Below are 16,150 nucleotides of genomic sequence, written 5' to 3'. Positions count from 1 at the left end.
TTTGAAAATTTCAGAGTATAACATTAGGGGAACAAAGGAATGGTGAGAGAGAAAGGAAGGTGGAGATCATTGTACAAAGAAATTCTCCACTTAAAATGATTCATTATATCTTTATAGAGTGCCGTCTAATAATATATAATAATATTATAGTATATAATTAACAAAAACCTTCACATATGTGCCACTTTGCCCTAATAAAACTCTGTGGGTTATGAATTATGAACACAAGTTTTCAAGTGAAGAAAAAAATCAGCCTCAAGAAGTGTAAGCCCTAAGGTTCAGGATCTAAAAAATAAAGGAGCCACAGACAGACAAGCAAGGGTTTGAAAAGAGGTCTACTAATTTCAAAGCTCAGACTCTGGTTAACATGAGCATTTCTAGGACAATCAAAGTACAGAGACCATCCTGTAGTAATCACTGTTCAAACCAAAAGTTCTAACTAAACATTAAAATTCTTCCCAAGGAAAGGTTATCTATATGCTGTTTCTAACTAGAAAATAACTCCCACATACTAGCTTTATCTACATTCTATTATTCAAAGCCACAATTACCAAGGATTGTTTCTGGAGACAAGAAAAGCTTTTGCCTTTTTTTTTCCCCTTGTATTTTTAAAGACATTCAATAGTTCTAACAGTGTAAAGCCTCATCACTGAAAAGAATAAAACCATGAAAAATTTTCTCTCCAAAAGAAACTGAAGCACAGTGATTTACACACAGAGATTAAATACTACTGTGCTGTTTCTTTGGGAAAACAAGATTGTTTTTACTTTAAACAAAAGAGTTAGTCACTTGATTTAGATAATATTCTAGCAAGCTCATAAAAAAAATAGCTTCTACTCTTCTTTTTGATTTAAAGTATTATGCTAATTAAGTTTTTAAATACAAAAACAGTTATTTACCAAAGTTACAGAGTAATAAAACAGCATTTGTAAAACTTCGTTTTGCCTTTAAACCAGATTTAAGGTCCCACACCTCCAACTGCTGCACATGTGAACTATAATAATTTTTGAATCTGCAAAATAATGTTTGACTCTAATATTCAGTATTATATAAAAATACCATACTTACACAATTGTGTGTAATTTAGACACAGAAATATCATAACATTCCTAACACTAAAGTGGTTATAAGTATGACTTTTGAGACACATTTTGGTTCATTGTGTAAGATACTACATATTATTTCTTCTAACTCAGTTTGGAAACCAACTCCAAATGAGTAAAATATATCAAAGAAACCTCCCATTAAAGGAGGATTAAGACAGTAAAATGCACTTCACTTTCACAAACAAACGGTTTCATTTTTAAAAGATATTTGCAGCTTCTCATTATCACATAGATGTTCACTTTATGTCCATTGTTTATAGAGTCTGCCTAGAGTGAAAAGTTTTTTAATTTGAGTAAAAATGTGAAGTGTTTTTCCATATCACAGGAAACTTATAAAACTCAGTGTCCCTCAAGTGATGCAAAACAGCCCTTCAAGAATTTAACTCTCTGCCCTGTATCAAACAAACATATCATGGTGTAGTAGTGAATTCACACCCACTGAGAAGGAAGTTTTCAAAATTCCTGAACTGAGATGACTCTAAAAGAAGGAAAACACAAGGGCAAGAAGCTATTTCAGGTATTTAACTAAAAAATACCTGGGTAGACCATCAACTCCACAGATCTGTCTAAATATGAAAGGAGTCTATCATTTTAATTTAATCACCTTCTACTGCCTATAATTAATAAAAATAGAGTAGACTTACACAATTATATTCCAGACAAATACCACAAGTTTTTCCTTCAAGGGGTTTATTAGATTATGATCTTAATATAATCCAACCAGAAACACAAAGCATTGCCAGATTCTCTAAGGAAAAAAAAACAAGACTTAATTTGGTTAGCAGCGTTTCATGTGGAACTTATAATTCCTCCTGAAAGATGCTGTTTCTCTTACTAAAAGAGAATAATGTGCAATAGTCTACATTACATATTAATAAGGGTGGTTATTCAGTTATTTTGTTTTAACTGAAAATTAATCCAAAGCCTGTCATTCTGTAGGACAGATTGATTCAGGTCACCCGTTACTAAATTAAACATTTTCTGCTTTCACTGCATCTCATTAAACATGCTACAGCAAGTTTAAATAACTCAGTGCTTTCATTTGCACAGTCACCCATTTTGTTATTGTTTACAGCAACCTAATTTGGCACATAATAATTCAGGCAGCATCGGTTTCATATTACACTGAAGTATTCATTTTTAATATAATTGCATTCTTTCATCCAACAAAAGCTAGTTCAGTGGGGATTTTACTCAAGTGATTCTTCAGTTATTATACAAGGCAAATTCTTCTAAGACTTTGCACCTCTCTTTGCCCTACTGATTCATTACTCTATAAATTAAAAACTCATTATGAGCTTATTTAAAGTAACTTACTTGCTTAAACAACAGAGTGAATGATTACTCTGGTACAAAATATACGCCCCTATACATCTCTAAAACACCTTTTTCCAAAGGCTATTTGAACCAATAATTAAACAAAGCATTTTTTTTTCTAGTACAATAGCGTATTATTATTAAACCCCATCACTTTGGCATGAAGGCTACTAAATAAACTGCCAGAACATCAATAAAATAATGATAACTAAGATTTGTTCTTATGTGCTTCTATCACAAATTTGAGAGAAGCAGATATTTGGAGAAATGAACTAAAGATCAGTTCACTTGTCATCCCTTAAATGTGGGTTAATCACAAAGAAGTACAAGGTAAATACTTGAGAAGAAAAAAGGTGAATTGATTCAAAATAAGAAGATCAAGGGTAAAATACTCACAAATATGTGTTAACAAATGTTCAGAAAACAGCAGGAAGTCTTCAATTAATCACTAAGCACCCGCTCATGTTTGTGTATCTTGTATCTTCTATGCAATGGAAGCATATTTATAGCAATGTCTTCAAAAATACTGGTTTTATGAAAATAAGAGCATATTTTTAAGTTAACATGTTAAAATTTCATTTTGCAGTACTTAGAGTTACTAGCAGATAACTGAGGAACCAAAATATTAATTATCTAAATTGTAGCCTGAATTCTGCAATACTGAGATCAAACTCTACTGGTCCTATGGCCAGTTCACTACAAAGCAGAATCTAGTATTAAGGTAGACTGTTTTGGACTTGGTCTAAAAAGACTATATTCAGTTCAAAGCAAAACAGATTTGATATTTTGGGGGAACACCTATAAGTCAAGTGAAGATTTATATTAATAAGAATCTTTTCATAACAATCTTTTCATAACAATATTTTCTACACCTTATAAACCTATTTCCCAAAACATTTTAATCATAATGCATTGCACTGCTGAAAAACAGTTATAAGAATTAGTCATTTTTATGTGAAATATGTGAGAAAGGGATTGTTTTCTCTAAAGAACTATGCAATTGCAATAGGTATTACAATTTACAGGAATATAAAAACTATATATGTGTGCATGCTAAGTCCCTTCAGTCGTGTCTGACTCTTTGTGACCCTTTAGACTGTAGCCCACCAGGCTTCTCTGTCCATAGGATGCTCCAGGCAAGAATACTGGAGTGGGTTGCCATATCCCCCTCCAGGGGATCTTCCTGACCCAGGGATCGAGTATATATCTTCTGCAGCTCTTCCATTGCAGGCAGATTCTTTACTGCTGAGCCACCCTGGAAGCTGATAAATTATATATAGAAATTTCCTATTTACCCAATTGATAAAGTTTCCCATGTATATGAGTTTAATAAAACCCATATCAGCCTAAATTAGTGAATCAGTAAATAAAAATAGCAATTTAAAAATTATCACTTATTAATCTTTGATTTCAGTGTAAACACGCATGGAGATGATAAAGCATATGGTGAAATGACAGATTTGATATTTGGAATCAAGAATAAAAATTCTAAGAAGCCAAGAGTTGTGAGTCTCAGTGGAAAATGTGCCCTCTCTAGTTAACACTTGACTTGTAGTGTAATATAATAATTTCGTGGGTCAAAAGATTTCCATTAACTTCTTTAACTTGACCTATTCTATAAAATCACAAGGATTCAATAGCGGCCGATTTCTCCAGGGCCTTTAAGGATGGGGTAAAGATGAGCAAGTCTCCTGCTTAAAGCGCCCTTCTCAAAATTTAGAACTTTGAAGTAAATGCACAGCATAATATTCCCCGTGCATTATCCAACTCTCAGCAATGTCATTTCCCTCCCAGACCTGACCCGAGGAGGGGTACCTACCTAGTTGCTACTCTCTATGACTACTGCCTCGTATATTCTACAAGACCTGATTAAGGAGATAGTCTTCTGTGTCTTGTGTAATCAAGATAAAACTTTTCTTTTTTTTTTTAAGCTACTCCTTATCTAAAAGTCCCTTTTGCCCTTTGGTTTAGAGTTTCACATAGTCAACACATTTTGAAGGTCTATTATGAATCAAATTACCAAATGTCTTAGAGATACAAAATGAATAGAACTCAAGAAGCTTGAAGTCTAGTGAATAAGACATATACATTTAAGGACAATTATTACATAATGCATAAATGCTACAGCAAAGACAGGCACGGTTGCTATTGGAGAAGAACGTTTAACCCAGACTAAAGGGAATAAGGTGAAACATTACAGGAAAGAGCCTTAGGCTAAATCATCAGGAACCAGTTCTTCAGCTGATTCAGACAGGCATTTCAGGCATGAAAATCTAGGGGGGAAATGAGAAGGAAAGCACGTTAAGTGTAGTGAGAGGAAGACTGCAATGAGGCTGGAGAGTTAATCAAGCCTCAGGTGTCATGCTAAGATGGAATTTCTCCTGAAAACTATGAGGAGCCACTGACGGATTTTAAGCAGGAATGAGATATGTTCACAGAGCAGCTTCAAGTTTCAGAAGAGCACGTTGGAAACAGTATGCCAGCAGTCTGTTAGGAGATGACCACAACAGTCAACAGGAGAAGAGATGAGGTCTCCAACCATCTTAGTGGTGCAGGCAAGGAGAAACAGGAATCCTCTTGACAAGCACAGAGAGCCTGCCACTGCCGGGCGCTGTGCTAGGAACGAGGGATACAACTATAAGCATCAATCTCAGCTCCCATGGACTTCTCTTCTCTTGACACAAATTATCTGTAAATAAGATGACCAGTGAAAGAATACTATTTCAAACAGGAATAAGTAGAGAAGGGCAAAGGCTGGGAAACGACTGTATCTGGGAGTGGGGTTGAAGTCTCATCAAGAAAGGTCAGTGTAGAAGAGGTGAAGGAAGTTAAGAGTAGCCTGTGAGAAGTCTGAGTCTAGAGCACTTCAGGAAGACATAAGATCAAGTGCCACCACCTATAGCAGGACTGTGCTTGCCTAAGTGGGAGGAAAGAGTGGGGAGGTGGGATGGGAAGGGTTGGAAGAAGATAACAGGGAAAGCAGTTAACTCTCTAAACCTTTTGCTATTCGACTTCTGAGTAGTAGATGAATGGTGTTTATCCAGGAAGAAGGGAAAATCTCTGAAATGCCTATAGCAAGATGTACCTAGCTCAGGATTATCTAGTGAATAGAACCTTAGCTGTGTGAAGGAAGTCTCCTTGAATAATACATTATTTGATATATATCTTGTCTCTATCATATACAGATATAACTCTAGAGAATAAAATGAAGAAGTCTTATAATTTAAACATTCCTCTGTCTACGATAATCTCATGAAATCCACTTGGATAGCTTATCTATTCTAAGCCAGAGGATTAGCTCCAATGTGGGGAGGACCTTGGGAGGTGCCTTCACCAACCTGGACATCTCTCTAGTTTGTCTAAATCTTTTGATTGCTTATATCCAGTAGTCCTATATGATTGTGAGAGTTGGACTATAAAGAAAGCCGAGTGCCAAAGAACTGATGCTTTTGAACTGTGGTGTTGGAGAAAACTCTTGAGAATCTCTTGGACTGCAGGGAGATCCAGCCAGTCCCACCTAAAGTGAATCAGTCCTGAATATTCATTGGAAATACTGATGCTGAAGCTGAAACTCCAATACTTTGGCCACCTAATGTGTAAAACCGACTCATGTGAAAAGACCCTGATGTTGGGAAAGATTGAAGATGGAAGGAGAAGGGGATGACAGAGGATGAGATGGATGGCATCACTGATTTGATGGTCATGAGTTTGAGTAAGCTTTGGGAGTTGGTGATGAACAGGGAAGCCTGGCATGCTGCAGTCCATGGGGGTCACAAAGAATCAGACACAACTGAGCAACTGAACTGAACTGAGTGGGTAAGATTTCTGATTCACATTTCTCTGATTTGACAGTCTAGTCCTATTTGTTTGCTCAGAGAGTAATAGCAAGGAGGCCAGTGTGCTGAACATTATGATTGGGAAGGGAGTCATAAAATGGTGAGTTCAGAGTGGTAAATGAGAGGCGGCAAGTGCAGTACCATGTAAGCCATTGTAAGACCTTTCCCAGTTACTGAGAGAGAGATAGGAAACCAAACAAGAGTTAGGAGTGAAAAAAATGGCATGGTAATTGTGACTGGTGTTGTGAGAAAAGAAAAGGGTCCCAAGGGTAGAAAGAGGGACACCAGTTAGGAGGTTGGTATAAGAAGTAGGTAAAAGATGATGGCTTGGAGAGGTAGAGGTAGTGAAAAATACTTATTTTCTGGATATCTCTTGAAGATACAACCCACAAGATTTGCTGACAGATTAGATGAGGAGTATAGGAAGAGAAGAATCAAGCATACACCCCAAGTTTCCTAGCCTAAGACCCTGGAAGGATAAAATGGCCATTTACTGAGAAAACGAAGACTATGGGAGAAGCAGATTCCATAGGGATAATCAGGAGTTCTGCTTTGAATATTTTGGACTTTATCTAATCAGGCATCTAAATGGAGATGACAAATGGCCCACTAGGTAATTGAATCTGCAGTTTAGGAGATAAATCTGGGATAGAGATGTAAATTTGGGATTCATCAGCATATAGATGGTATTTAAAACCATTAGCCTGAATGAAATCACCAGGAGACTTTGTCGTTATAGAAGAGATCCAAGCACTGAGCACTGGGGGACTCCAGTCATCAGAGATCAAAAAGAGCAAGAAGAACAAGGAAAGAACTAAGAAATGACTAGGGAAAAGGGGGGACACCAGAAGAATATGGCTTCCCTAGAAGCCACGTGAAGAAAGTTACTTTACCTGATAGTCCAGAAAAATGAAGATTAAGATTTGTTCCTTGTATTTAGCAACATGGAAATCATTAGTAATCTTAATAAGAAGAGATATTTAAAAGGTAGAACTCATAGATTCTATCTAAAAATCATTTCTTAGGTTCTGGCTAGTGTGATTGGGTGGATGATAATACGTTCACAGACAGACATAGTAAATACAGCCATGATGCTCCATACACAGCTTCCAAGTTTAATTTAAAAATATTCTACTACATTTCTCACTACTAAAGTATAAACACCTAAAGTGAAATAGCTACATATTAACACAGAAAACTTGAAAAAGCTAGTTTCAAGGCAAAATAATTTATTGCCTTTTACCTATCTCTTCTTAAAATGAGACTTCTTAAAGAAATCTCATTTTAGGAAGAATGGTGCTAAATGAAGGGCAGTGAGTGACTGTCATCAAAATTATGCAGAATTAAAAGCCCTCTAAGAGAAGAGATCCAGATTTGGGTCTATTAGCTCACCCAATAGAGTCTAATCCTTTAGGTATGAAAGATGCTTCCAAATCATTTCTGCTAAAGACAGCAGATGAAGATTTCATTTGTTTTCTTTTATATGTACCCTCTTGGCAAGTACACTTCTGAAAAACTTGCCGAGAAGAAACTAATCCTCTAAGCAGGAATTTTCTTTAGGTTTCTGCCCAAGAGGAATTCAGTTATGGACGGGAACTTTAGGGCTGGATACCAGCACTAGCCATGGATTAATTACAAACCAGAAAAGTGGGCCAAGTAGTTATACAGAAGATTAGACAGTAAGGTTGCTATCTAAGCAAAATTCACGTGACCACCAGGGTCATGTGTCCCCTCCACCCTAACACCAGGGACGCTGTGTATAGAAGCATCCGTCTACCCCCCATACTCCATCCACTGGGGCAGCAGCAGCTCTTAAGTCATGGGGGATTGGGGAGAAAATGAGAAATCTCCCAGAGGCAAGTCTTTGGTACCCACAGCTGTGCAGCCTGTTACCAGGATAGGGGCCAATGGGTGACGACCCAGATCTCCTGAACTGACCCCATCAACTTCCAATCTTTTGTTACCCGAGTCTTTTATACAAATAAGTGAAAAGGTTAATTATTTTAAGCAAGCTCGTTTACAGATTATTGGAAACAATTATTAACTTGATGAGCTTCAGAGAGCTGTGGGATAATTTAGCACTAACCTAAAGAGATAGACAACATTTCTAAAATGTTGCTTATTTTAGCAGAAAACAGTTTAAGGCAGATTCATTTGCACATGGTTCAGCTGACAGCCAGCTTCCCACATAAATTCACGTGAATTCATTCTCTCTGCAACTGTCCCTGAACATAGAACAGACTACATTACTGAAAGCCTCTTTCTGTTTGAAATATATTCTATTAAGTGCTTTTTGGCGTGTTTTCTTTTTTTTTTTTCTCCTACATCTTGGCTACATTTCCATGAGCAGTATTTTTAATCCAAACTGAAACTTCAACTTCTTGTTGGGATTTCTGATTCCCAAAGAAATCTGATAAGTATCATTCAACTTGATTCAACAAACCCTTATGGAGCAGTTGCAATGTACCAAGAACTGTGCTAATGAAGAGCTGATTTAAGAGGCCAAGTCTTACACTAAAAGAGTGAACTGGAACTTTTTTGGGGGGTGGGGGTGTGGGGAGATCAGAAGCTCTCTGGAAAGGGACATCATTTGGGATGGACTGTAAAAGATGGTCAGAGTTTCAACTGGTAGAAGAGCATTCAATGAGCAAAAACAGAAAAGAGGAAGAAAGTGGCCTGTCCAAACAGAAAGAAAGGTGGGCGGGAGAGGTGATTATATCACAGAGTCTGAGTCTCCTGGTGATGAGGCTGTGCTGAAGGAGGAATCAGGGAAGCTTCAGAGGCAGGAGAGGGTGACAGGATTCTGGTCTGGTTTCTTGAGGCTGGATGCAGGATAATGGATGCCTTAGCTTATGAGACAAAGAGAGAATGTGTGGTCAAGTAACAATAGAGGGAGTGTTCTCTTGCTATTCCCGGGAATAGGAAGAGAAATGCAGATGTTGTAGGCATGAAGGAGCAGATGATACATGATGACTGGGGAAATGACTGATTACAGAGTCAGCAAGGTCCTCCCTGACCATTCTATTTAGAATGACCGCAGGACACTCACACACACAACTCCACTCTTTTCCAATTTATCTTTTTTTCATGGCACTTAACCACCATTTAACATAAACCAATTTAAAACATACTTTAAATCATATCTTACTCATTTAGTTTATGGTCCAGCTTCCTCAACTATAAAGTAAGATTCCTGAGAGCAAGGACTTGGATCTGTTTTACTCATGCTACCACTGCAGGGATTTACTAAGTATTTGTTAAATTAATGAATACGTGGAAAAAGACCAAAATGACTGAAATATGATGGTGTCATTACCAGAAAATTAATGGTTTTAATGGGATCAGGGTTTTCTTTTCTGATTCATGAGGTTATAGACGATTATGGCAGGGTCAAGAGGCCTGGGTTCTGTTTCCTGCTCTGGCACTAAGGTAATCTGTCAATTTAGGCAAGTCATTTGTTTTCTATAAACTGTGTTTCCCTCATCTGTAAAACTGAGGCTTAATTAAACTTATATGTCTACTGCAGGATTAAACTAAGTCCCAATTTATTTAGCCTGGAATATAGGACCTTCCTGTCAGAATTGTGAAACAGCCAAATTCTTATCATGTCACTGCCCTTTTATACATATGGTCAAAATCATTTACCCAGAAAGAACTTATGCTGCTATAGACATGTTTCCATTTAAAGGATGTTTACAAACAGCATCTTTCCTAGTTCTTGGATCAAGCTCAGTGTGGGCAAGGTCACAGTCTCTTCCACAAGGTGAAAGCAGAGCCTGGCCCAGGTGTCCTTGATCCATCTCTCTGCCCTAGCTTCCCAGTGTTCCAGAAAACTTGTTTCTCCAAAGACCACCCTTAACTGATTTAGCACCCTGTTATCTGAGTGGTTTTCATAATGAGTTTGGTCCAAGGAGCCCAATTACAAATTAATTTCCTCCCAACCTCCAAGATTTCTTTTAGTGTTAATATGCTATATTTCTACAAGTTTTAATAGGACTTCATCCAGTGGTGGAGCTAGATAACCTTTCTTCCTTATAAATACAAATTTACCATCAGAATATGTATGGTCTCACCAGATAGCTGTTTCTTTAAGCATTGAAAAGAAGCGTAGTGATTTTCAACGAGAGGAATTTCAAGTGGTTTGAAAGAGTTATAAATATAACTAAAGTCCTTCAGAAACAGGAAGCTATAGAGATATATTCAATGTCATGATTTTAACAAAGCCTAATTTGTTTTTATTTAACATTCCTCTCTCACTTGGTTAGCATCACGGCTCATGAGCTGTAGGGTAATGGAAGAAGTGTGCCATCTGCTTCATTGCTGGGAGCACTGGTCTCCTGAGGTCACTAACTGTGATTATAAATGTGGCCTTAAAGTAAACAGTGACTCTGTGCCCTAAGAGGCCAGAAGCTCACATGTTCTCCTTGCAATTCTCTCACTGATTTACTGGGCAACTTCTTAGCAGGAGACTCTTAACCTCGAGTGATCTCTCTAACCCGATCTTTAACAGACTTGATAAGGGCAATCTTTTTTCCCACTCTCAAGGTTTCAGATTAGATTACATTTTTTCTATATACCATTCTCCAGGGATAATATTACTTATCACCCACTAAGGTGTTGACTTGAGTTAATTAAAATATGAATCCAAGATAGACCACAAATTGAAATGCTAAACAAGGATCATTCCCTCATGTCTATGAGTTCATGAGCCATGGTATAAAAATAGACTCAATTTACTCTTTCTATCACTACAGAGTATCTTCTTCAAAGAAGAGTAGGGTAATGCCAGCCCATTCATGCCTGTATATTACCATAGTTAAGTATGATAATTCAAAGGATTCTGGAGAATCCCATAGAGAGAGGAGCCTGACTGGCAATAGTCCATGGGGTTGCACAGAGTCAGACATGACTGAAGCGATTTAGCATGCACATGCAATCATTAATAACCCCAGCTTTACAAAAAGAGCAGAGAAAGCAGTCACTTATACACTTGCTTTAGAATTAAAAGGTCTCTGCCCCACATTTTCTGACTCATCAGACCCCCCAACAATGATGTTTTATATTTTGCCATTAGAGGTTTACTTCTTTGTGTTATATATTACTCTCCCCAGATAGTCTCTTAAAAGCTGATATCCATGGAAGACGTAGATATTAGGATGCAATCAATCACTAACACTGTGTGAAGCCCCCTAGGCAGGAGGAACTCCAGAGCATTAGGCCTTTGAGAGCTGGCAGAGTTAGAAAATGGAGGAAGCAGATGTCTAAGACAAACTTCACCTATTTCACAGTTTTGCCCAGGGCAGGCTTCCAGTAATAGGTTTTCGCTTTGTGGTGTAGCAATGGGAAAATACAATGGTAATTTGCTGATTTCAAAAATTCAACCTCACAAAAAAAGAAAAATGAAAAGAAAAGACAAAAACAAACAACAAACAAACAGAAAATGATAACTATATCCCTAGGGTACTTTTGTGATCCTTGGTAACTGTGAAGTATCTGCAAATCATGCCTATTCTTTATTGCTTCTAAAGTAGGTAGAGTAAACCAGTGACTACACAAGGCACAAAAGCCAGGACCTCAGAAGAAGAGAGTACCCCAGCCCCGGAACCCTGGCATAAGGACTATGCTATGTCTACATGCAAAGCTGTCAATGTCTACGATCACGCACCCAAGCATGATTTGATTACATGGCAGAGCAGAGTCTGTGAAGACAAAGGAGGTTTTCATGTAATATTTATGTCAAAAAGCAGCATTTGCCCATATAAGGAACACCTTTACATGATTCATTTCCTTGTCAAAACAAATATCAGTCTTTAAGTTTTTGTATTATTACATTGTCTTATCCACCAAAAGAACATAAACATGAAGAAATGTAATCTGTGTACAATAAATTCATTCATAGGAGAAGACTGAATAAACGACAAGATGTTTAAAACCAAATCAAGTACATATTACCTTGCAAAACACACAATTATGCCAATTGTAAAACTGAATAACATATTAATACAAAATCTATAAATGTTTGATGTAAACTTTGGCCTCTCTCTTCAAAGAGTCACTTATTTCATCTTATAGTTGAATGAAAATGAACGTTGTAAATATCCTATGGTGAATACAATATTTTCTTCTCTATGTGTAAGAGGATGTTAAATATGAATTTTAATTTCTCATAGTATGTACCACAGTTTTAAAAAAACAATAACCAGTGTTGACATCATGAAAGAAGGAATTATTTTATCAAAATATGGAATAATGTGTTTAAATCCAGCTAACCCTCCATTATCTCATCTAAAAGAAGACTTACAGAATACAAACCCACCACACAGAAATGCTTTCCTAAAGAGGATAATCCAAGTCCACTTCGAAGCTTACCTGGAGCTTCAGCTCGGCTACTTACACCTTCTCTGAGAGCAAGCACACCTATTCTTCTCAATCACTGACTCACCACTTTGGTGCTGGATCCCATCCAATCTACTTCCCTCAAGTATGTCGTCTATCAGTGTTCCCTGCTCTCCTATAACTCTTTAATCTCTCTCCCTCCCTCTCCTGCACTTTTACCTAACACATAAACCTCCTGCAATTGAAAATCACTCCTCTCACATAATACCATTTCCTACCTATCTATGTCCCTTCTTCCTTTTCTGCTCAATTATACACCCCCAACTCTAATTCTTTAGCTTTTAATTAATCTTCAGCTCTCAACAATTCCACTTCTGCCTACCCCCAAGAAGCCTCTCAATATTGCACTTTCAAACTGACCAGTGACACTTCCTTTAGAGAAATTTTAGTCCTTATCCCACCACTAATATTTGACACTGTGGGCTCCCTCTTCCTATTTCAAACTCTCCCCTCATTTCACTTCTGAGTCACAATCCCACATCTAAAAACGTGTTCTGTTTTTCTTCTATCTGTGTGATCCAATGCTTCTCTGTGATTTTCCCTGGTTCTTGCCTCAAGTCTGTAACCTGTACAAGCAGCAAACTTTGTTTGAAAAATAAAGAAATGGGCCAAGACATAGATAGTCAAACCTATGGTTTGAAGCAAAAACCTAGGAGCCATCGGTGCCTATCTCAGGCTCTTCCCTCCTGATACACTAACAAAACATTATGCAATGATCTTTCTAAAATGCAAATTTGAGTTTATGACTTCCTACGTTAAAATCCTTACATAGAAACCCTAAGCTCCAAGATCAAGGTCAGAATTCTTAGCATTGCACAGGAAGGTATTTGCCAGCAGGTACTAAGCTATTTCTCTAGCATCACTGGACTGCGACTCAAGCATCTGATGCTCTGATCATGCTATCTTGGACAACTGCACTGCCCTGAATGTGCCATGGTCTTTAATACCTCCATCCATCTTCCATTTCCACTGTATTCTGATTCTAGAATACCTTTCTTCATTGATATTTGCTTTGAATCTGTGTGATTCCTGTTCCTACGATCTGTGATTATGTGTGTATGTGTATGTATACACAATCACTCAACCGAAAACCACCAGTTTGCCTTTTCTAGCACCTACTATGTAGCTGCCCATCAAATGGGGACAGAAGGAAGCCAGCTTATCTTTCACATTAAAAAATAAAAAAGAAACTTTTTCATTCAAAGGAAATGTGTCAAGCAAATGTACTATGCATAGATTCCATTACTTGAAAGTTATCGTTACCTGCCTCCCATTATGATAAATAAACTTCAGTGCCACCTTAAGGAAACCTCTTCTACTGATCTGCTTTCCATTTTTTCATGATGTTCCATATTATTCTTGAGCATAGTGACAGAATGCAATCCCAGAACTGAGGAGTCAAAATGCATTCCATTTGTCATGGGTATTGTATTTAGCAAGTTGAATTCTTTTTATGCAGATGTAGTCCATCAATTATCTCATATATTTATCAGAGTTCATTATAATGGAAAAAAATTCTCTTTTGAAAAATATGAAGCACAAGAGGAGAAACCTTATGCTATTATGTGAGCAAATTAGCTGTCAAAAGCAACTTTAAAAGACTCACCAAGTAGCATCTACCCTTTGGAAAATAGTTTCCAAGGTTTAATCTAAGTAACTTCTACATAATACCTATTTCAACAATTTACAGACTGTAAGTTTGCCTTGAAGAAACCTCTATCTAATGAAAACACATTTATCCCTTATTCACTTACTAAGAGCAGTTTTTCCTCAGTCCTCCAAAAAGGTATAACAATTGAATTTCAGGTTATGCATACAAAAAAGGCATCTCTAAAAAAGAGCACTTACCTCTTACCTTACATGAAAAAGCTCAAAACTCTAATGTAAAGTACAATTTCAGGACCACATAACTCCTGTTAAAACTGCTGCATTCTCCACTGACACGCCCAGGTAATTGAATGGCCAAACGTATAACATTTGAATAACATAAAGTTCATCACAAACTAAACTGTCTTTGAAGTAAAATAACAAACACATAAGCCCTATGTAGACCCACTTTTCCCTGCTCAGTCTACATTTCATTACCTTAGCTAGTGGTTCTTAAGCTTCCATGTACATTGGAATCATGTGAAAAGCTTATTATACAGGTCGTTGGGCCCTACACTCAAAGTTTCTGACATAGTCAGTGCTGGGGCCTGAAAATCTGCATGTCTAAGTTCCCCGGTGATATTAATGGTTCTGGGCTAGGGTTCACACTTTGAAAACCACTGGCCAGGTAACTGCATCCACACAGATGCCTTTCAGGAGTCATCCAATCTCATTATCAGGCTCATCTAACCAATTACCCATATGGATGTCTTAAGGGATCCTGAATGCACCATCCCTACACTGAATCACCACCCAAAACCTATCTCAGGGGGAAAAAAAAAATGGCACTACTATATATCAGGTTGTTCAACTGCAAACTTAGAAGTCATTATTAACTATTCTTTCTCTGGCCACATCTAACCAAAAGGCCAAAACTGTCTCATCTATTCCTACACATCTTTCCAATCGATACACTTTACTTCATCCCCACTACCACCATGATCAGGGTCAGCATCATCTCATTCTTGGAACAAGTAGCAGACTTCTAACCAGATACTCCACTTCTACTTTAGTCCCTTTCTTCCCCATAGTGTAGCCAGAGCAATCATTTTAAAACATAAGCATGGTGATGTTAAAACATTCCAATGACTTCTGGACCTTTTAATACAAGGTCCAAAGCCCTTCCTGTAGTTTCTTATAGCCTCTAAATAAGGTTTCTACTATCTCTCTCCAGGCTTATCCAGTGTAAACTGTCCCACTTTACCATGCTAGCTTTCTGTCACATCTCTCTCTATCCTACCTCAGGGCTTCTGCTTATGATGACACCTCTATACATCCTCTCCCTTTTTCTAGCAAACTCCTCATTCCTTGATTCATGAGAATAAATTAAATCACAACCACATTCTCCCAAGTCTCTGTGCACTGTCCCTTTAGTATGATCAATCACATTTGAAATTGCTTGTTCCTTGTAAATTGACCTCACTGGTTATCTCCACAAGGAACCATTATGTCTTGTTCACCATTTTAATCCCAAGCCCTGTTTACTGCTTATTAACAAGTAGTAACAAGTCCCAAAGTAAGCACTGATTGGTTGATAAATATGTAATTGCAAAAATTGCAAAAATTCAAATTGTTATTTGATTAGAGATGAGGAGTGAGCAAAAGTTAAAAGTGGCTGGCCAAACTTGCCGTAATGCCTGGCCGTAGCTTGTTCTCACAGAACAGCTCCAACTTTTTCAACAGGTCTCATTTAGCCCCCTTTTAGACCACATACCAGAATCCAGACCAAGCCTTGCCACTGGCAGAAAGAAAATAAAGCCTCCAAGACAGCATCTTATTTGCTTAGTAATCCTTTTGCACTGCCTACATGTTCTAGCCCAGCTTTGCAACAGACAAGCTTCCATACGG

The 16,150-nt window shown here is 37.5% G+C and overlaps 1 protein-coding gene across 4 annotated transcripts in view; it reads right to left on the bottom strand.

Moving 5' to 3' along the window:
* Positions 1-16,150, bottom strand: part of IMMP2L (inner mitochondrial membrane peptidase subunit 2) — a 941,241-nt gene that overhangs the window by 641,472 nt on the left and 283,619 nt on the right. Inside the window, exon 5 of one of the 4 annotated variants that reach the window (XM_043872108.1) lies at positions 939-2,949. The exons of the other annotated variants lie outside the window; for them this stretch is intronic. Within the exon in view, the coding sequence (XP_043728043.1) occupies positions 2,865-2,949 (85 nt within the window). The 3' untranslated portion in view covers positions 939-2,864. Of the gene's footprint in view, positions 1-938; positions 2,950-16,150 lie in introns of those variants that run through there. 4 annotated transcript variants of the gene reach the window in all.

Source organism: Cervus elaphus, chromosome 18 (genome assembly GCF_910594005.1).
Source record: "Cervus elaphus chromosome 18, mCerEla1.1, whole genome shotgun sequence".
Classification (NCBI taxonomy): domain Eukaryota; kingdom Metazoa; phylum Chordata; class Mammalia; order Artiodactyla; family Cervidae; genus Cervus; species Cervus elaphus.
This window is presented reverse-complemented; position numbering and strand designations above follow the sequence as displayed.